Source organism: Leopardus geoffroyi, chromosome D3, assembly GCF_018350155.1.
Source record: "Leopardus geoffroyi isolate Oge1 chromosome D3, O.geoffroyi_Oge1_pat1.0, whole genome shotgun sequence".
Taxonomy (NCBI): Eukaryota; Metazoa; Chordata; class Mammalia; order Carnivora; family Felidae; genus Leopardus; species Leopardus geoffroyi.
The window spans coordinates 2,674,874-2,696,795 of record NC_059339.1 but is presented as its reverse complement, the minus strand read 5'-3'; the positions used below and the strand labels follow the sequence as shown (position 1 = coordinate 2,696,795).

The window sequence follows — 21,922 nt, the reverse complement described above, 5'->3', positions numbered from 1 at the left end:
TTGTTCTTCTCTGGTTTCCTGATGTGGGCTGTGCCTGGCACACAGCAGCCACTCAAATAATCGTTGGCTGCATCCCCCTTGGTTCTCATGAGAAGACGATGATGGTCTGGTGGAGAGAAAACTGTCCCTCACCCCAACCTCTGTGTTTGCTGACTGACAATTCCTGTCCCTCCAGCCTGTGACCTAAGTCGCAGCCACAGTGACCGGTCCAGAAGGAGGCAAATGACCAAGGCTGGTCCCACCGGAGTCCGTTGTCGGACTTCTAGGGAACGACCGGAGGGATTTTCAGCACGTCTCTCCTGCTGGCCCAGAAACCGGGAGGCTCTGATGCTGGAACGTAAACATGAATTTTCCACCCAGGGAGCAGAGCCCTTCTGAGCCCTTCTGAGAACACAGCCAGCACGGAGCAGAGCCAAGTGACAGAGAGAAGCTGAAGAGTGACGCCGTCTCCTCAGCCACAAGCCCAGCTGGACGGTGACCACAACAGTGGGAGGTGCTTATGTTCTGCATATTCTCTGAGGTCGGGACCTTCGCAGCAGCTGCACGGGGTCGGGGTCTCATCAAGAGGCAGCTGGAGCTCCGTTTCCAAAGGCTGGCCTGGGGCTGTCGGTCATGCATCTCGGGGGGGCTCGTGCACGTGGCGGAGAAGCTGGTGCTGTGGTGCCAGGATCCCCCTCCCCACCCCCACCCCGGCCCCTCCACAGGCTGCCCAGTGTCCACGTGTCATGGCTCCAGCCACTGTCCCGAGGCGAACGTGTCAAGAAAGAGCAAAGCAGGCGCGCCTGGGGGGCTCCGTCGGTTAAGCATCCGACTCTTGATTTTGGCTCAGGTCATGATCTCACGGTCGGCAAGTTCGAGCCCTGCGTCGGCCTCTGTGCTGACAGCTGGGAGCCCGGAGCCTGCTTCGGATTCTGTGTCTTCCTCTCTCTCTGACCCTCCCCTGCTCACGCTCTGTCTCTTTCTCTCTCTCAAAAATAAAATAAACACTGAAAATAAAGAGTCAGATGCTTAACCGAGTGAGCCACCCAGGTGCCCCACTCTACGTATCTCTCAGTCAAGATGCCTATCAACTTCCCGAGGAGGCAGCCAGGCAGCCACGTCCATGACTGTCCCCAGGGTCAGAATTCCACACCCCCATTACCACCCATGTTGGCTGTCAGCCTTCGACCATCATTAGAACTCATTTCGGGGAGGACTTTTTGAACACCCTCCCCCACAGACCAGTTACAAATAAAATGGGTATGAATCACCGAACGAATGAATGAATGCAGAGTGATTCAGCTTTGACCTCTAAACCCTCGTGGCCTTTGCAAGTCTTGTGGTGCCTTCTGTCAATTGCCAAATGCGATCACGATGTGGACAATGAGGTCTGTGGAAGCACGCCTCACGCAACCGCTCCCCCATCCTCGGGACCCCCCCCCCCCCCGGCTAAGTGCAGCTATTCTGTTCATTTTACGCGCGTGGACAGAGAAGGGCAGAGACCATGCATCCCGGCCGAGGCCGCACACTGCTGGTGGCAGGGCAGGGCTCTGGACCCGAGCCGTGGGAATCCACATCGCCATCCGCTCACCCACTATGCTCTCCTAAGTCCAGGGCATCTGGGAGTCAGACGATCTCCAAGGCCAGCGCCACGGCTGACGGCCCAAGCCTGGCACCTGCCTCCCTGGGGCTGACACCTGTTCTACGGCTGCTACCGGGTGAACCAGGGAAGTGCACTCGGGACCCCTGGCTGCTGTAGAAATTCCCACAAACGTGGCGGCCACGGATTACACACACTGGCTCTCTTCCAGTCCTGGAGGACAGAGTCTGGAGCCCAGGCACCGGCAGGCACGGTTCTCATGAACAGTCCAGTGGACAACCCTCCATCCCGAGTCGCCAGCCTTTGGAGGTGGCCTGTGTTCCTTGGCTCCTCGTCCTCCTTTCTGATTCTGTCACATCTCTGACCCCGTTGCATTCAACCCTCACAAGGACCATTATTAGATCCCCATCGCCATCAGGTCGGCCGGGACGACCCCAGAGAACCTCCCCATCTCAAGACTGGCACACACAGAGGTCCTAGGAGCTGGGACAAAGATGTTTCACATTTTGAGAGGAGGAGAGAGGCATCGGTCGGCCCATCACAGGGACTGATTTACATAACCTGCCTCCGCCTGGGTCTCAGCTTCATGGTCCACAAAACGGGAGCGAGCTCTCTGAGCCTTTCGTGTCAGGAGAATGAGCTACTAAACTTAGCGTGGTTACAGGTACAACACCCAGAAGAGGCTGGTACACGTTGATCTCTTAATAAATGTGAGATATTCGTGGTCAAATGACCGTGTGTCGGTGTCTAGAAGCAGACCTTACACTCTAGTGGGCAGGGGTGACCCTGAGGTTCTGGTAAATGCACAGACAACAGAGGTCACAGCGAGACGGGTCTGGCCATTAGGTCGGCAGAATGCTGAGCCCAATGCCGTGCCTCATGTTTCCAGGGACAGTGAGAGCCTACCACGCGGCTGGCACGGGGCTCAGGACCGTCCGCGAGGGCGCCAGGCCATCCCACTGCCCTGTGTTACAACAGCACTCGACAATAAATACTAAATGAAATTTTCCTTGCCCATGCAAAATCCAATTCTCATCCTCTCATAAATCCTGCCTGAGGGTTCTGCTACAAATTCTTAGGCTCATAACCCCATCACAAGGTCACTCTGAAATTAGTTGGGAGGCAGTTTTCGCCGTGGCAGGCATGGTTGAATAAAGAACAGGGGGAAATTGGGATCCGCTGTTTCGGCTGATATTTATGCTTTGAAAAGAAAATCCAAGTTCTGATCCTATCAACGGCATTAGAACTTGTTGATTTCCTTTGTTTTTATACGATTTTAATGTACGCCCTAAGACTGCTCTATAACAGAATGAATCGATTTTAATTTATCTTGCCAAAAGATAATCAATGCGCATTGTAACTCAGAAGCGTCGCAAGTATTTTCATTCCCGCAATCCAGAGAGGATTCAGCATTTGTGTCCTTAAAGGTAGACACACACACATAAAATCTACAATGTAGGCAACCGCCAAGATGATCAGAACGCGGTCCCTTTTCCCAGACAGTTCTTCTTCCAAGGACAGTAAACGACGTCGCCAACACCTGGGCGCGTCAACCCCGCTTTCACTCTTGAAGGAAACGCGCACGTGTCTCTAAGGCAAGTTTGTAATAAGAATAAAAGAGTGGAAGCCTCTGGATATTTTTGTAATTAGTAAAACTGATGCAAGCTTATCGGAAAGACTGGCAAACGTCGGGACTGTAAGATCCGTAAGAAGAGGTGTCACGTCTAACACTGAAGTCCTGTACAATCCAGCCCCCGGTACGCGGTAGGTTGTATGGCTTGACTTCAGGACAAAGTAAACCCCACCCATAATCTCACTGTTACTGGATTTTGTACCATTTTACCTTTAGTCTCTTCACTGTTGTGTGTGTGTATGTGTGTGTATACGCGCCAGAAAGTTGACAGCATATTCTTGGGCCAATAAATATCTTAAAACACCATTTTATTGGCCCAGTTACATTTTGTTGTGTGAGTACATCAAAGTCACTCAATTATTCCTCTATCCTTACCTGGGTGGCGGATTCCAAATTTTTATTTTTGATTTTTTTGATTTTTAAAATGTTTATTTATTTTGGGGGGCAGGAGGGAGGAGCAGAGAGAGGGAGACGCAGCATCTGAAGCAGGTTCCAGGCTCCGAGCCGTCAGCACAGAGCCCGACGCGGGGCTCGAACCCACAGACCGCGAGATCATGACCTGAGCCAAAGTCGGACGCTTAACCGACTGAGCCACCCAGGCGCCCCTCAAGTTTTTATTATTAATTGAAATGTAAAAAACAGGCCTGTGTATCATATTCCTGATTACGTACTTAGGATTAGTTCCTAGAATACAGGACCAAAGAGTTATTAAACATTATAACAAATCTTGGCACGCACAGATATATTGCTTTTTCTATATGGGAAGGTTTTCTGATGTTTGCAATTATATTCATGGGAAGCTGTAATATAATATACATTTCTCAACTGCGGCAGAGGGAGGGGTAGGCCTGATACATTGGAAGTATCTCGTTCTTTTAATTATGTCTCATCCCGCTTCAAGGTGCCCAAACTTGTTTTAAGGAAGGGTCATTAATCTAGGGCCCCAAGGAGATGGAATTCAGGGGTCTATACACCTGGATGGGGAAAACGCATTTTCATAATTGTTTTTTTTTTTTTTTTTAGCCTGGAACTGAACATTTAGCACATCCTTCAATAATGAGTGTAGGCAATAGCCCGAGTAGCAATGACGGTGACTTTTCACGAACCGAAGAGGCAGTGACCTTCATGTGACACTGCATTTATAACAGATGCTTCAAAACATATCCCGCCCTTCACACTTATCTGAAATCCTGGCGGTTATGAGATGTGCTCCCCAGGCTTTTACGAAGGAAGCACATACAGCACCTCGCAATTAAAAACATTTTTTGAAGCCGGGTTTCAGTACAACCGCCCTCCTCAGTACTGCTACGAATTTGAGCCTATGAAATGAGAAACATCATCCTGAGAGAAGATTCGTAAGCATCACCGGGCCGCCAGCGGAGTCCATGGCCCCAAAAAGGATGTGGACGCTCGCTTTAGCAGCAGGTGCAGGGCCATCAGGATGAAACACAAGATAAAACACGTCACACACGCACACACACACACACACAACACCGTAAGACACACGGCCAACTGTGAGGGGCCCTGGGAATGTGCGAGTCAGGTGGAGTCAGAGCCATGCAGGACAGCGTTAGTGCAGGCCTGGCATCTAATAAGACACGGAGGAACTCTGTTCAGTCGCTCTGAGCCCCTTCTGAAGAAAGGCTCAGCCGGGTCACAACCGCCCCATGCTCCTGGAGGACTCGTGGACCGTCCACGGTGACACAAAGAGGTGGCATTCAGATCCTGCTGCAGGCAGAAGGCTGGACCTAGAGCTCACTAGCACTGCCTTCTTTCACGGTCTGGATTCCATGGCCAACTTGGGCACCCGAGCCACCCCGGTTTCCTGCTGTGGGTAAGATCAACCCCCTTCTGAATAAATTCACTTCCATTCAAGAGCGCCCGGAGTTCAAGGAGTCAGTGGGCGATCCTGCGGGCGAGATGGGAAACGGTCCGCTGCAAACACAGCGTGCGGCTGCCAGAGCTTTGGGGAACGTGGACCAACCTCAGCTGTGTTGATCCCATCACACCTCCGTTGTAATGAATCACGGAAAACAAGCGAGCCTGCACACAAGCATTAAGCTGTGTGCGTTGAACACAGCCCATTTCTGGATATTAACACCAATGTGCTACTGGGATTCGAGATCCACCCACCCACTCCACGCAGCCCCTGGACACCCACACTGTCTCCTCCCTTTCTAAGGGCTCCCGGCCGGTTCTCCTCCCAGGAGGATCGGCTATAATGACACCAAACCAGATGCGGTTCTTACCCGTGTTCCACTTGCCTCCGGGAGTGGGCAAACCAAAACCACCCACAGCAAGCATCTCAGGCTTCGAGAGTTACACGGGCACAATGCTGAGCAGTGACAGAGACAACCCCAGTGACAAACAGTGATGTCGACCGAATGGAAAAGTACCTGCTTATGCTTAGAGAGTCCCGAATGATCGCTATGCATTTTGAAATGGATCCTGACAGGATTACATCCTGTGCTGGCATCTCTCCACAACTGAAAAACCCACTTTTTACTCTCCGGAATATTTTAGAGTCAAGATGGTAGAAAAGAGGCCTCGACCTTGTAATGGGAGTTGAGGTCATAGGTCTTATTTCTATGGTATGAAGACAGGGTCTACCTTTATGTCAAAGATGAAGGATCTACAGCCCCCTGCATTTTATTGATTGGGATCTTTTGTTCAATGGGATAAATCTCTTTAAAATAGTAGGATGGAAAACCTTCCATTGCTGCCTGGAACTAGATCGGCTGGCTGGCCAAGGCATCACTCCCTCGACGGCTGATCACAGAGCATTCACTGTAAAGTGAGGGTTCCACTCAGAAAAACTTCCGAAATCTTATACAAGAGCAAATTCGTGTATTAAAAAAAAAAAAAGGAAAATGAAAGAGTAATTCGGGAAGCAATGAAGTGATCTGGTGCCTCGTAACATGGCGGATCCCAGTGAGAAGCTGAAAACGAACTACCGTACAACGAGGTCTGGGAATTGCACACAAGCGGAATGATACAACATGCCATCTTCCACCTGTGGCTTCCAGCCCCCAGCGCCACGCCGCTGAGGTTTCCCCAAGCTCGTTCACGCACACTGGGAAGTTCTTTTTCATCGCTGCATACTATTCCTCTGCTAAGGGGCAGCTCAGGTTTGTAGCTACTTGTCAGTTGATAGCTATCTGGGTTGTCTCCAGTGTGGGTTCTTATGGAAAATGCAGTATTATGGGGACAGAAATGAGACAGAAATGATTGCTTGGGATTGGAAAAGAAAACTCACAGCAGATGATTCAAAAAAAAAAAAAACAACAACTTTTTCTGGTCATGGAACAAGTCTAATAGCAGATTGTGGGGATGGCTGTAGATTTCTAAAACTCATTTAACTGCACACTTTTCCATGGGCGAATTTTACAGGATACGATTTATAACTCAAAAGCTCTAAAAGAAACAAAAAAAGAGCTCTAAGTAAGAATATAAAGTTCCATGCCCTTCTGGCTGTCTTCGCCAGCTCCGTCTCAGAGGAGAAGGCACAGCAGACTAACCCGTGACAAAATTCATCACGAGAGTTAGAAGGCTAACAAGTCACTAAGGAAACTTCTTGAACTCATTGGCACACAGCACGAACGTGGAGGGCTGTCAGAAGACGGGCCTTTTGGGAATGACAGAAAACCCAAAACGTGTACATTTAAAAATAAAATGAGGGGCGCCTGGGTGGCGCAGTCGGTTAAGCGTCCGACTTCAGCCAGGTCACGATCTCGCGGTCCGTGAGTTCGAGCCCCGCGTCGGGCTCTGGGCTGATGGCTCAGCGCCTGGAGCCTGTTTCCGATTCTGTGTCTCCCTCTCTCTCTGCCCCTCCCCCGTTCATGCTCTGTCTCTCTCTGTCCCAAAAATAAATAAACGTTGAAAAAAAAAATTAAAAAAAAAATAAAATAAAAATAAAATGAGCCATCCTGTCCAAGAGAACAATAATCAGAATGAAATTTTTAGAACATAAGAAGCAAGATGATATTTTTCACAGTTTGACTATAAATAAGGCTACTTTGGACGGATCCTATCATCTTTCTTTTGTTTCTTTTTTTAACGCTCCATGAAATACTATTCTCTCTCTAAACTGCTCCCCAGGCCTTCACGAAACAGATCATCCAAACGCAGCATCGGTTCCATGCAGCCAAGGGCACCAGCGAAAGGTGGCGATTTCAGGAGGCCGGCAGGTGTTTGTGCTGAACAGCTGGGCAGTGAAGGCAGAGATCAGAAGGACAGAGTAGCCTGGGCGGCTCGATGACCTAAAAATGGGCTTTCCCCCAAGAACTTCTCCCTCAAAACATCTAAGGTATGCGGGGATCTATGCACCTGCCTTTTTTTTTCAATAGGCTTTTTTATTTTTAACCCCCAACGTGGCTTAAAAGTATATGCCTCAACATGAAAGCTTCATAGGAAAATATTTCATTAAAATGAAATTCCAAGGAACTAAAGCTGACAGTTTTATAGATTTCTTTTTATTTCAATTTTTGTTTACATCATGATCCCATTTTTATTTGATTTGATCTTTTAAAAATATAATTTATTGTCAAAGTGGCTAACATACAGCGTAGACAGCGTGCTCTTGGTTTTGGGGGTAGATTCCCGTGGTTCATCGCTTACGTACAACACCCAGTGCTCATCCCCACAGGTGCCCTCCCCAGTGCCCATCCCCCATTTTCCCCATCTCCCAAACCCCCATCAACCCTCAGTTTGTTCTCTGTATTTAAGAGTCTCTTATGCTTTGCCTCCCTCCCTGTTTGTAACTTTTTTCCCCTTCCCTTCTTCCATGGTCTTCTGTTAAGTTTCTCAAGTTCCACATATGAGTGAAAACATACGATATCTGTCTTTCTCTGGCTGACTTATTTCACTCAGCATAATACCTTTCAGTTCCATCCACATTGTTGCCAATGGCAGGATTTCAATCTTTCTCATTGCCAGGTAGTATTCAATTATATATATAAACCACATCTTCTTTATCCATTCGTCCGTTGATGGACATTTAGGCTCTTTCCATAATTTGGCTGTTGTTGAAAGCGCTGTTGTAAATATTGGGGTACTTGTGCCCCTATGAATCAGCACTCCTGTATGAACACCCACCAAAACAGTATGACTGCAGAGGCTCATGACTCTTAGCGGAGTTTTAAAAAATTGTATTTCGCATTATGCATATATCCACATTACGCATATGTATATGCACAAATATAGACGTGGTATAGATAAGATACAGATATGAATACAGATATAGATGATACAGAGAGGCTGGTACATGGATACATGGGTACAGAGATACAGATACAGATATAGACCTATTTTCCCGGTAGGACTTTGATCATGTTTTCCATCTTCAGAGAGAAGGACTCTAAGGGCTGGGCACATAGGGTGTGTACACGCACACCCATGCACACACACACACACACACCCATTCACTTCACATGCACATTCAAGTTCAGAAACATATAGGAAGACGGATTGCATCCCACAGCGTTCTGCGTGGGACGTTACGTGTCCCGTCTGCTATTTCCACCACTGCAGATGCTCCTGGTGATTCCAACAGACGAGGGGCTTCACCCTCCTCAGAGCAGCACACAGTGGGGCCGGTCAGCTTTGTGACATCACAAACCACCGGCAACCCCACACCAGCCAGTCTCCACAGCACCGAAGCATGTTTAGGAAGCACTCTGATGAACACCAGCCACTGGGGTAACACAATCATCGCTGCTACTGGGTGACCACTCAGGCCACGGTCACTGGTTCTGTGGCCGTGGCAGCAAACCCAGCCGGTGCATCAGCCTGGAGGTCCTACCGAAGGCAAAGGCAGGTGCTGCGAGCAAAGACGTGCGGCCCCAGCTCACTGCCGTGGCCCGCTACAAGTGGGTGTTAAATAACTTAATTCTAAATTTGGTGCTCTACTTGGAAACAGGAGGCACTAAATATCAAATACATGGGTGTAATAAAAAGAAAAGCAACACGGGGTAAATTAAGGCAAACCTCACACTTCCCGTGCTCCCGCAGAATGGGCCTGGGGGAGGCAGATCGAGGTACCATTTCACAGAGACCTGGGCTCGTGACGTCCTGCTAACTGTAACGCCGTGTGCTTCAATGATCACAGCACCTCCCTCAGTCTGTGTGTTTGTAAGGGGAGCCGCACAAGGAAGCTTCCATTTCCTGGGACAAAACGCAGTGCGCGGCCCTGGGAGGGTCCCAGAGCTCCGTCCTCTGGGCCGTCCGCCCACAGAACACCCCTGCACACCTTCCTCCGCGCTGGGTGTCAGAGGCCAGCCTTTCAGACAGCATCAACGTCTCATCCTACCTCTGACTGTATTAACTCAGCGTCGGGGCGCCTGGGTGGCGCAGTCGGTTAAGCGTCCGACTTCAGCCGGGTCACGATCTCGCGGTCTGTGAGTTCGAGCCCCGCGTCGGGCTCTGGGCTGATGGCTCAGAGCCTGGAGCCTGTTTCCGATTCTGTGTCTCCCTCTCTCTCTGCCCCTCCCCTGTTCATGCTCTGTCTCTCTCTGTCCCAAAAATAAATAAACGTTGAAAAAAAAAAATTAAAAAAAAAAAAAAAAACTCAGCGTCTTCCTCGAAAACGACACACTTGTGTGGGTCTCTTTTGTAATCACTTGACAGGCAACATCGTATGTGATATCCACACTTCCTGCTTCCCACGACGTTGTTTTTTTTTTTTTTTAACGGTTTTTATTTATTTTTGAGACAGGGAGAGACAGAGCATGAACAGGGGAGGGTCAGAGAGAGGGAAACACAAAATCTGAAACCGGCTCCAGGCTCTGAGCCGTCAGCACAGAGCCCGACGCGGGGCTCGAACTCACAGACCACGAGATCATGACCTGAGCCGAAGTCGGCCGCTTAACTGACTGAGCCACCCAGGCGCCCCTATTGTTTTCATTTTCAAGCAGAGTAAATTAAGGTGTAAAGAAACAATATTATATGTATCGCAATTCCCTATTTTTTTTTAATTTTTTTTAATGTTTATTTATTTTTGAGAGAGAGACGGAGTGTGAGTGGGGAAGGGGCAGAGAGAGGGAGACAGAGAATCCAAAGCAGGCTCCAGGCTCTGAGCCGTCAGCACAGAGCCCGACTCGGGCTTGAACTCACGGACCGTGAGATCATAACCTGAGCCGAAGTTGGCCGCCTAACCGACTGAGCCACCCAGGCGCCCCTGGACTTTCGGCTCAACTTAAGGTCGACACACATGCATAACGAGATCTAGGCTACTCCTCACAACGGCAGAATGAATGCACCATTTTTAAAACTCGGCGTGCCTCTTGATGAATATTATTTTGTTTTTGGACACCAGCTGTTTTTAAAAATACAGCAATGAATGCTGTGGTACACGTCTCCCCGTGTCCATGGCTAAGCTTTAATCTGGACCAGATGTATCCAGAAACGCAATTTTAGGGTCATACGGATTCCCGTCTTAAATGTGATTAGCCAGATGCTGACAGATACCTCTCCAAAGTGGATGAAGCATTTTATAATTACTCCAGCACACAGCATACACATCCTCAGAAAGAAAAAAAAAACATTTTATTACGTGCATCTTCTCCCTCCAATATGATTAGAAGAAATGATGTCTAGCAGCATCGGAAACAATACCTCGGTCTGTTGTCTCCCTAATGCAGAAGTTATTAAGACACGCTTGAACCAAATGGCTCCTGGCAGGTTCTAAAGTCACACGCAATACTTAATAAAACCTCCACACACAACTAATGTAATTCATCTCGTACTCTGGGAAATTTTCATTTAGAGTATGGAAATAACGTGTAATTCTCCAGGATCTTGGAGGACTTGGGTACGCGTGCTTCGTATATTATACAGTCATCTAAACGATCTGAAAATGATCGGTAGATGGTTTTCTTAGAATGGTGGTCTTGATTCTTTCAGTGTGCTCCCGCACAGGATTACGTGGGGTTCTCACAAGAGTTCGGCAAAGGCCGACGTCGCGTTGCTGGTATTACAGAGGAGGATGCCCTACCTCTTACCACCTCTCTGGTGGTGAGATGTAAGACGGCCAGCGTGAAAATGAGAAACACGTATCGGCTCTCCTGAAGGATGCCCGCGTTCCTTCCACACTTTGTGAAGGAATTATCACCCAGATGGTACCGTGGATGCATGTCATAATCCGTTAAGTCACTGATAAGGATGACGCAATCATTTAAGGCATCAGACAAATCACACTTGAACGGGAAAGACTTTGTTGTTGTTAAGCCCGGGTTCTGGACGTCAGAAGAGTTGAACTGTCTCGCTGTTGACAGACTGCCAGAAAATAAACCTAATCAAATTATTGAATTAATGCAAAAAGCAATCTCAAGGTTTTTATTTTCCATCCCTGGGTCTGTGATCTCGGCATGGCCAAGCAGTAGTCAAGTGCAACGATTCAAACTTGGCTTTGTAAAGCAAAACGGAGCGTTGACAAACAATCTACAAGGTCTCTGTTACAAGCTGTTTTTGCCAGAAACCAAGAGGCCAGATCTTGCTGGCTTCAAATCTGGGCACCCCTGCAGATGGACAAAGCATCCCCAAACAGCCCGTATTCCATTCAGCAATGACAAGGACCAACATCCGGGACTCTGTTGAACAAGATTTTCCACAGTGAAATCCAGCTTATTTTTTATCCCAGTCTTCCATACCTTCTCTCTTCCCAAGTCAGAAACAACCCATGTTCACGATGGGAATTTTCAGAAATACACACAGAGCAGATGAAGGGGACAGAACACGGGTCCCACGTGGCGTCACCATCTGGGATTGAGCAGTGTCAACATGCTGTTCAGTCCGGCCTTGATCTTTCCTGCCCTCTTCTCATTTACACGCAAAATCGGTATGACCGTGGCAGCTCTTGTCGTCTGCCGACTTTTACAACACGTGAATCGAGACGGAATTCATACGCTGTAACACTCACCATTTTAGAGTGCCCAAGTGAGTGGCTCTGGCTTATCCACAGTGCGTGGGACGGTATCCTTACTACTTTGGGAAGACACCCCCGTCCGCAGCGGTCAGGCTCAAACCCAGAGCGGCGAGCAGCTCAGACACAGGTCTCTGGGCACCGGCCGCTCTGCACACATCGTCTAAAAGGAGCCACACAGCGCGTGGCCTTCCACAGCTGGCCTGTGTCGCGGGCTGTAGCATCTTCAAAGCCAACCCGCGTTGCACAGGGCCCGGCACTCCTCCCCACGTAACTGTTGAGCGACATCCCCGTGCGTGGACGCGCCACACTGGGCCGCCGTCCGCCTTCCGGCTGCTGTGGGTGGTGTTGGCGAGAAGGTCTGTGCGGCGGCTCTTCCGCGGACTTTTGCTTTCGGTTCCCCTGGGTGGGCAACTAGCCGCGTTGGACCTGGTGGTAACTAGGTTAGCTCCTCCCAGGGGCATAACTAGCAGGGTTCGACCTTGTGGTAACGGGTTAGCTCTGCCTGCTCCTTTGTATACTCTTGTCGGGCTGGGCTCCAGGGGGTTCTCCTTATTTCCAGCTCTTTCTCACGCTCTCCTCTGAAGTTTCCGTGCCCCGAAGGTTTGGCTCGACCCCACTGATCTGTTTCTACGGCCGCGGCGGCCCATCTTCTCACCCCCTGCCTGGTCCCGCGGCCTCTCCTCCCGCAGCCGGACCCATCTCTTAAGATACGAACGTGACAACGCCGACCAGCGCACAATATCCCCCTTTCATGCAGGCAGTTCTGGCTTTGCCTCTGGTTTTCGAGGGTTTCCCCCGAATTCTCGCTCAGGGTGGTATTTCGTCTGCTCCTGGGCAGGCCGGGGCCTCCTGGTCCAGAGAGTGAGGCTGGCCAGCCCCGGCCTGCCGTGTGTGTCCGGCTCCTGGTTCTTCTGTCCGGGTGTCCACTCACATTCCGGCTCTCTCGGGATTGGCCACCTTTGCACCCTCGTTCAGCTCAGTCCTGTCTTCACCTGGACAAACTCTTCCCTAAGTTGCCAACACGTGCATGATGTTTCGGGTGCGTTGCTAGGTGGGCCTCCCTACCCCTTACGTTTCTCTGGAAACCTCCGCAGGAGCCTGGCAGAGGGAAGGAGATCACCGGGTACCACGAGCTTGTCATCGCGCTCCTGGAAATGCCACAACATCTGCTCATTATAAATTGAGAAAGACGATTCGGGCTGCCCAACCCACTGTGTCTGTTCTTCTGTCTTTGGAGCAGAAAAATGGTTCTGAGCTGGACATACCACTGTCTGTAATAAATGATGTTTCCCACTTTCCTTTGACATCTGGTGCAGCCACTTGGTTAAGTCCTGGCCAAGGAGCTGTGAGAGAGAACTGGGGGTTGGCATGGGTTTCCAGGAAAGTTGCTGAAAGGGAGTTGACCCAGCTCAGAAGACCCTCTTCTGGAGGGCAGGTGTGATGGCCGGCACCCCCACAGCCATCTTCATCTGTGAGGACGGAGTCCTTGCACTGGTGCGTGTGGAAGAGGGGGCCTGGGACCCTGGAGGTGCCAGGGAGTGTCATACCAGCCCCAGCCCACCCACCCACAGCAGGCTTTTTCTGGGTGGGAGAGAAATCAACCTCTGTCTTGCTTACATCACTCTTTTCTGCAATAAAAATTAAATAATCAAAGAATCCTAACAAATGCAGTTTGAGATACATTTATCGATGCCAGAAAATCCTCCCTTTGAACATACATTCATGGTTTTGTACATCGGTCTGTATTTGGAATATCGATTGTCTTTATAGCAGTTCACGTATTTATCTAAAATATGTACTTCTTAAAGTGAAAAATACCACCTGCGATACACATAAAATTAGTGCATGTACAATAAATGCACAATTATTAAAAAAAGATTAATTCCGGGGGCGCCTGGGTGGCGCAGTCGTTAAGCGTCCGACTTCAGCCAGGTCACGATTTCGCGGTCCGTGAGTTCGAGCCCCGCTTCGGGCTCTGGGCTGATGGCTCGGAGCCTGGAGCCTGTTTCCGATTCTGTGTTTCCCTCTCTCTCTGTCCCTCCCCCGTTCATGCTCTGTCTCTCTCTGTCCCCCCAAAAATAAATAAACGTTGAAAAAAAATTTAAAAAAAAAAAAAAAAAAAAAAAAAAGATTAATTCCAGCTGTGCACTTCCTGTCTACGATCTGCTGACAAAGGACAGGTGCTATAAAGGTAGATGAGCATGTCCATCGAAGTCTCGCCGGAGAACAGAAAACCATGGAAGCTTCTGTCATTCACGTCGATTCAAACCCATATCTATGCCCCACCTATGCAACGGCGGCAAACTCCGGAAAACACTCATCTACGCAGGGAAGAGCAAAGAGATAAAAAATACACGACTTGGGGCGCCCGAGTGGCTCAGTCGGTTCAGTGTCTGCCTCTGGATTTTGGCTCAGGTCATGATCTCACGGTTCGTGAGTTCCAGCCCCCAGTCATCAGCCCTGCTGGTGGTGCGGACCTGCTTGGGACTCTCTCTCCCTCTCTCCCTGCGCTGTCTCTGTCTCTCTCTAAATAAATAAACTTAAAAACAAACACACAGCTTTTGTCATACATTGATCTCGGTTTGCATTGTGCCTTAGTGAGGAATTTGATGGAGGGACATTAGTTATTCTACCCTGTTCCACACTATTTCTTGGCTATGTTTAGGCAAAAAAGACCAGAGGGGGGCACTGGGTGGCTCAGTCATTTAAGCCTCTGACCTCGACTCAGATCATGATCTCGCGGTCTGTGAGTCGAGCCCCGCGTCGGGCTCTGTGCTGACGGCTCAGAGCCTGGAGCCTGCTTCAGATTCTGTCTCCCTGTCTCTCTCTGCCCCTCCCCTGCTCTCTCTCTCTCTCTCTCTCTCTCTGTCTCTCAAAAATAAATAAAAATGTTAAACACACACACACACTGAGACAGTAGTTTTCCATGGCCAAGCACATTGGTTTAATTAAAAAAAAAAAAGACCAGAGAGTTGTGATAACATTCATATGTTAATACTATAAGGTTTTCAGCAACCCAACTTTTCCAGAAAGGAAAGGATGTATTTCAATTCAGATGAGAGATCTTCACTCCTTCCTACTGAATTCATCACGACCACAAGTGTCTCCTTAATCCATAAAATTACACCTGTCACAGTGATTTAACTTCATTAGCACAACTTCGTGATCCGCGGTGAATTATTAGCAATACAAAATCCATGACTCTCAAGCTAATTAAGACTGCCTCTTTACATTCTGATGATCTGATTCTGACTTTTAAGAATAGCTAAAAAAAACATTCAAAGGGACTAGGAAGAATTTATAAAGCAAGACAACTTCTGAAGCAAAACCTTCTAATAGTAAAACATCCACTCTGTAATACATTTTCCAATTATCCTTCAGATAAAGAGAAATAGATCTCCTCCCAGGCCACTCACTATCCCGGATCCTGGAACATGATGTTTCGTCATTGAATTCCATACAGACAGAAGTAAGATGAAAAATTCTGAAGTGAGGATAAAAGTTGACTGTATTAATAAATGTATCATATTCAAAAAATGTCCATTTAGCTGTCTACATTTTGTTAAATGGCAATACATGCACAGAGCAAACCATTCATGGTCTAAATGGTCCACAGGATAAAGCAACCCACATTCAGCCTTCTCCCCCAACTTCCTGGCACGCTCCTCCGGTAGAAATCACAGTTGCTGGACCCCTCCGCTCAAAAAAGTACCTTTCTCTTGGGGCGCCTGGGTGGCTCATTGGGTTAAGCATCCGACTTCAGCTCAGGTCATGATCTCATGGTTCGTGGGTTTGAGCCCCGCGTCGGGCTGTGTGCTGACAGCTCGGAGGCTGGAGCCTGCTCCCGACTCTGTATCTCCCTCTGTCTCTGCCCCTCTCCCTGCTCACACTCTGTCTCTCTCTCTCTCTCTCTCTCTCTCTCTCTCTCTTAAAAAAAAAAAATAAATAAACCTTTAAGTTTTTTTTAAAAAAGTACCTTTCTCTGGGTTTTCCCCAACCTAGGCTTCAACACACACCTTATTATATGCCTTACTGTTTCAAACAGGTGTACTGGAAAGGATTCACTATGTGTGATTTGCATCGTAACACTTAGAATAACAGAGATGAGGTGTAGCTCCAGAACCGCAGCCAACCAGCATGTGTGGGGAGCCCCATGTGCACCAGGGGGTGCCGTCGGGCTGGGGCCGTAGCTGCGGACGAGACAGACGTGTCGCCAAACCAAGACGGTTTCCGCTTTTAAGCCTCCTCACCGAGCAAAGCCTTCCTAGCTGTAGCGTGAGAACCGAATTCCAAAACACGAACTTCCCCCTCGACAGATGTGAGCACAGATAAATCACGTAACAGCGTATGCATACACGCAAGCACACGCTAACACCTCCATCGTATGTATGTTCTATAGAGTCATACGATATACGCATACATCTCAGTACACACACAAACACGTCGTGCCCGTATACATATGCAATACACTGTTTATGCGCATATAACATCAGTGTGTGCGCGTCTGTCTGTGCGTATGCGCGTGCTTTTTTCCTGTCCTCTGGACCCATAGGAAGAAACAGAAAACGGACACCAGGATCTACAAAGCGATCAGGAATATTCTCCATAGGGGGTCAGGACTTTTTGAAGGAATAACGTGAAATTCCATTCAGGGCACTTGCTTCTTAAAACAAGATCCTGATACACAGGAGAGAAGAAAAAAGGCAAACGCCATACATTTGTGTGTTTCTGTGTATTCTGCAGATGCTGAGTTTCTGTTCCATTTAAAGAAGGGTTAAAAGCGATTCTTGGGAGCCCCTGAAGTTTTGACCCACGGAAAAGCGGCTTACGCCTTGATGGGGATGAGCCGTGTTCAGAAATTTTCCTTGTTCCCTCCTCCAGGCCCGGGATAAACTGAGCTAATCCTTGGCCAGGGACTCAAAAGAAAAAAAAAATCATAAAAGTTTAAAACTGCTCAAACCTTTTCATATTTTATAGAAGATGCTCCAACCACTCCTACTTACAACAACCGACAGAGGAGAGGGCAAGAAAGAGAAGAGAAAACAGAACAGACTAGTCGAGAGCCTTCCTCCCAAATTCCTCTCCTCTTCTAGTTAAGAATCAAATAAGCTGATTGCCTGCCTAACTACCCACCCGCCTCCTACCTGTCATGTATCTATCCATGCATCCACCCGTCCAGGCTTCCTAATTTTTGCTAACGTCACAACGCAGAAGAAACCTTTCTAGGTGACAGTGTCACAGCCATCAGTTGGGATCCGCGACCTCGAGATTAGAATAAGTAAATGGAAAGAAAATAAACGTATTTTTCCAAACACTTGCGCGCTGAGGTCTAATCACCTGACACCAGAAATATCGTGTTCATCTGCTTGTTACTTTTCAATGGTCAGTAACATAAGGAGCAAAAGCACATCCAACCTAAAAGTGGTAAAAATACGAGACCAGACTAGGGATTCTCCAGAGCCCCAAATGAGGCTTCCGGAAACAGGAATAAAAATCGAGAAGCGCTGAGCTTCCAAGTCCCTCTGCCCAGCTGTGAGTTGACAGTTTCTAACTTGCTGGGTATCAGACACAGATTCCAGTTTTAATTGGCCTCTCGGGTGACTGACAATGCCCTATGATCCCACAGCAGACACTTCCCCGTGCATCGGAAAACGCGTGCGCACCAACGCAATGGCGTACGTGATCCTGGACTCTGCACGGCAAACGCGGAGCCCGTGTGCCAGGGATTCACACGCTCTCGTGTATAAGGCTCGCAGGACAGGCCGCTTCATCAGAGATGCCCTTCCGGCCGGAGGGAGGCCTCGGCGACGCGTACCCCCAGCTGTAGGTTAGATCCCACCTGCGCGGAGCGGCCCCTGCGGGTGACCCCGGGGCTACGCTGGAATTTTAAGGAGGGCCAGTCTGCAGAACAGCCCCCCTTCCCCAACGACGGGTTCCGCCCGCCTCTCTGAGACGCACAAGGGTTACGGACAGACAGCAGGTGCCGGTGCGGGCCGCAGTGCGAGTCTGAATCTACCGCGGGCCGCGGGGACTCACCCGGTTTCCGAGCCCGCGGATTTCTTCTGGCAGAGGATGACAGCCGGTGCGTACTTGCCAGTGTGCTCCGTGCCCTCCGTGACCTCCCAAATGGAAGGGCTGCTGGCTCTCACCCCCACGACGCTCACGCCTTTCTTCACCTTGGCCCTGGGGAGACAGAGAGAGCACAGCTCAGACGGCTCTGGGGAACCCCGGGGGCGCCGCTGCTTCTGGGACTGGGGAACCTACTGCAGGCGCGAGCCTGTGTTAATCACACCCTCGCCACCTCGCCGTCACCTTGCAATCCCTCTGTCCTGACTGCCCCCCAGCTCTTCCCAGCTTTAACAGAGGAGCCCGGACGGTGCACGGACAGTCTGCAGGCACAGAGGGTCAAAGCCGCGCTCATGGGTGGATTTAGTTTAAAAAAAAAAAAAAAAAAAAAAAAAAGAATCACCTGCAAACCTCCAGACCATGAAGACTGAAGCAGGAAAGGGAAATGAAGGAAAACGGCGTAGGCTGACCATCTCCTCTGCACCAGGCGCTGAGGACGCCTCGCCTGTATTGGCTGAGGCCCTAACGATGTCCTCAGTTCAGAGCGGGGGGGCTGCAGCTCAGACGGGGTGGGGGCCCCAGGAACGCAGGTGCGGAGGTTTGAACAGACCCGTCGACTCCCGTGTGAGCCCTTCCCACCCCACCGTCCCCACAAGGCTGCTGTGAGCGACCGTGCACTATGCACCGGGTGCCCTTCACGGGCCTTGCGGCCTCACCTCTACGATCCCACGTGCCCGTGGGGCCAGTGCCGCTGTCACTCCCCCCAGCGGCTGAGGACCCAGGCGTCACGCAGCTCACGAGCAGGGGACCTGGGTGTTTCGTCACCTGGCCGGGCGGCCACGCAGGTCGGGCTGTGCCCTGTGCTACCCTTAGCACCACACAAACCCATGGGGCTCAGGAGCCACGTACTCTGATCCCACGCACGCCCGCGGCCACTCAACACCAGTCCGTGCACGTCTGGAGGTCCCACGCCCACCAGACTTTACATAACACAGATTTCCTGATACAAGTGTGCCACCGTGTACACACTTGGCACGTGCACACACGTGCCTCCCTACACACGTGTGTGTCACCCCATGCCCGTTCACTCGTTCTTCCCCACCATCCGAGGCAGGGGGCAAGTCATGTGCCCAGAGCTCTGTGCCCAGACAGGAGGGGCCTCGCTCCTTCCCGAGAAGCTGGTGGGTGAGGAAGGAGGTTCCTTGCCTGCCCTTCCTCTCTCTCCGACAAGTTTCAAGTGGAAAATCACACAGAATGACAAGTATGCAGGAAGATGCGCGAATCGTGGCAAACCGTCTGGTCTACAAATCGTACTCGTGTTCGAAAGTCGTGTGTATGGCTGGGTTTGCTCCTCCTGGTCCCCCGGGGGGTGCGGGGGACACACAAGGGGCTTTGCAGCCAGAGCAGAGGAGGGACGAGCACACAGTCGGGGACGAGACGGTCCGGGAGGGGCAGACTCCGAGGTGCACCCTCCAGATGTGAAACCGCTGTGCCTGCACGGACACGGAGGCCGGGCGCCAGCCTCTGAAACCCTGGTGCACGCTCACACCATGCACACGACTTCCCACAGAAACGCCTTCAAGGCGCACGGTGGCACAGAGTCAACGGCAGGTCTGAGGCTGCCGTTCTAGAAAGGCGGGTAGCAAGGGTGCCCCTGGCTGGCATCCAGGCACCGGCCTTGTGGGCAGGGGGATCCCACCATCCCCTGAGGAGAGGGTCCACTGTGCCCGACCTGTCTGCACAAACAATACAGTTTACGTCCGACACCCGCTTGCTTTCTGGAAGCCTGGCATTATGGTGCGTGCCAGCCAGAGGCGCCTAGTGACCAGCCCCAAGGGGACACCCTGGGCATCCAGGCTCGGGTCAGCTTCCCGGGGTGGACGACACTTAACACGTGAAGCCACAACTTACTGCTGGAGGGACTTGGGGCGTCCACAGCGACTCCCCGGGGGAGGGCCGTGGGCCCCCCCCCAGACCTCACCCCACACGCCTTTTCCCTTTGCTGAATTACTGTTCTACCACGAGAAGAGGCATCGTCTCTCACGTGGGACCTCGGTGCTGAAGCTTGCAGTTTTAGGAGTTTTATGGACAGCCTTGTTTCTGTGTGAAAAAAAAAAAAATTGCATGCTTTCTGTTTTAAATAATCATCGTACAAGCCAACACTTGGAATGCAGTCATCTATAAACCGGGAAGGGCATGCGGTAGGCCAGAAAGCCGTCTCGTTTTCCAGATACTCCGGTGAGATCGGCAGGTGAGTAAAGCTATGATTTCTGCCTTGCGGGAACTCAATTAAATAGCAGGCAACCGGGAGGTGGTGGCAAAAAAAAAAAAAAAAAAAAAAAGTTCAATTCACTGTGGACAGCTGCTATTATACGGAGATGAATTCTAAGGGCCGTCCCATTATTGTGCACTGGAATTTTATTGAATCAAATTTGCTTTAAATAAATAGGTCATCATCCTGGATTTGGTGATCTTTTCATTCTATAGGACACATCAGGGCATAAGACTTTTCTGATACAGGACAGGCTCACATTTTTCTTACAGTTTATTCACAAGTAGGTCATGTGGAGCTCTGACAATGTTTCTCCCATGAATCCTTTTTAAGCGCTCAAGAAGGAACCTGGCTGATGATTTAAGCTAGGAAGTACCCAGTTTTGTTGCTAATAATTACTGCAGCTACCTGAAGTTATAATGAATGGCGTTATTTCTAAGGGGACACGCTTTCTGAAATTTAGTGCAGGACGCTGGGAAGTTGCCTCTCATAGACACAGAACATTTTCAGGAGAAGAGACACATTTCTAGGACGTGTTTCAGATGTTCCGAACTGAAGAATGGATCCTGGCTCCAGAGAGATGGCGTGTGCATTTCAAGTACGATCGCGTACAAGAAAGTGGGTGGTCATTCCTCGAAGACACAGCTGTGGCACATACTGAGCATGGTCTGCCTCAGGTGAATCATTTTCACACAGGGATCTCCGAGCAGCCTTTTGGAACCATTAAGATCATTCTTAGGACACGTGCGCTTTGGTTTCACTGGGCTCGAACCAAGTGCTAATCCCTGCCTTGGTTTATGACAAATGAGTCACTTGTATTCATTAAGGGAAGTCTTACAACCTACTTGTGGCCCAATAAATACAGGTTACGTTGACAGCCTCATCACACAGAGATAAACAGGGCACTTGATTTCCAAAGACACTCTGTTGTCCATTTATACTTGGAAATGTATCTACCACAGTGACAGGGAAAAGTCGTAACTTCCGCCCACAGTAGGCACATGTACTATGGATCGATACGGGTAAAACCTGCTCGGGTTCACGGTGTGCTGTGTTTTGAAAACACAACCGAGCTACAGTGCACATACACCCACGACTATGCGCACGCATCTGTATATGTATACAGTTAACCCTGGTACAACATGGGTTGGAGGTACACATCCACTCACTTGCACATGAATCTTTTTCCATAAAGACAGCACACGACCGTAAATGTGTTTCCTCTTCCTTATGGTTTTCCTAATAACCTTTGCTTTTCTCTAGCCTATCCTACTGCGAGAACACAGGATACAATACAGAGGACACACACGGAATGTGCTAATCGATGGTGTATGTTATTGGCAAGGCTTCTGATCAACAGAAGGCTGTTAGGAGTTACGTTTGGGCGAGTCAAAGTCATACTCGGACTGTCAACTTTCCACCGGGCAGGGGGTCGACACCCCTAACTTCCGT

General features: G+C 49.8%; 1 protein-coding gene across 3 annotated transcripts in view; it reads right to left on the bottom strand.

The window, feature by feature from the left end:
• Positions 1-21,922, bottom strand: part of TMEM132D (transmembrane protein 132D) — a 564,604-nt gene that overhangs the window by 282,951 nt on the left and 259,731 nt on the right. For 2 of the 3 annotated variants that reach the window (XM_045459606.1, XM_045459605.1), the window contains exon 3: positions 18,169-18,315. The exons of the other annotated variant lie outside the window; for it this stretch is intronic. In XM_045459606.1, coding sequence (XP_045315562.1) covers positions 18,169-18,315 — 147 coding nt within the window. The remainder of the gene's footprint in view (positions 1-18,168; positions 18,316-21,922) is intronic. 3 annotated transcript variants of the gene reach the window in all.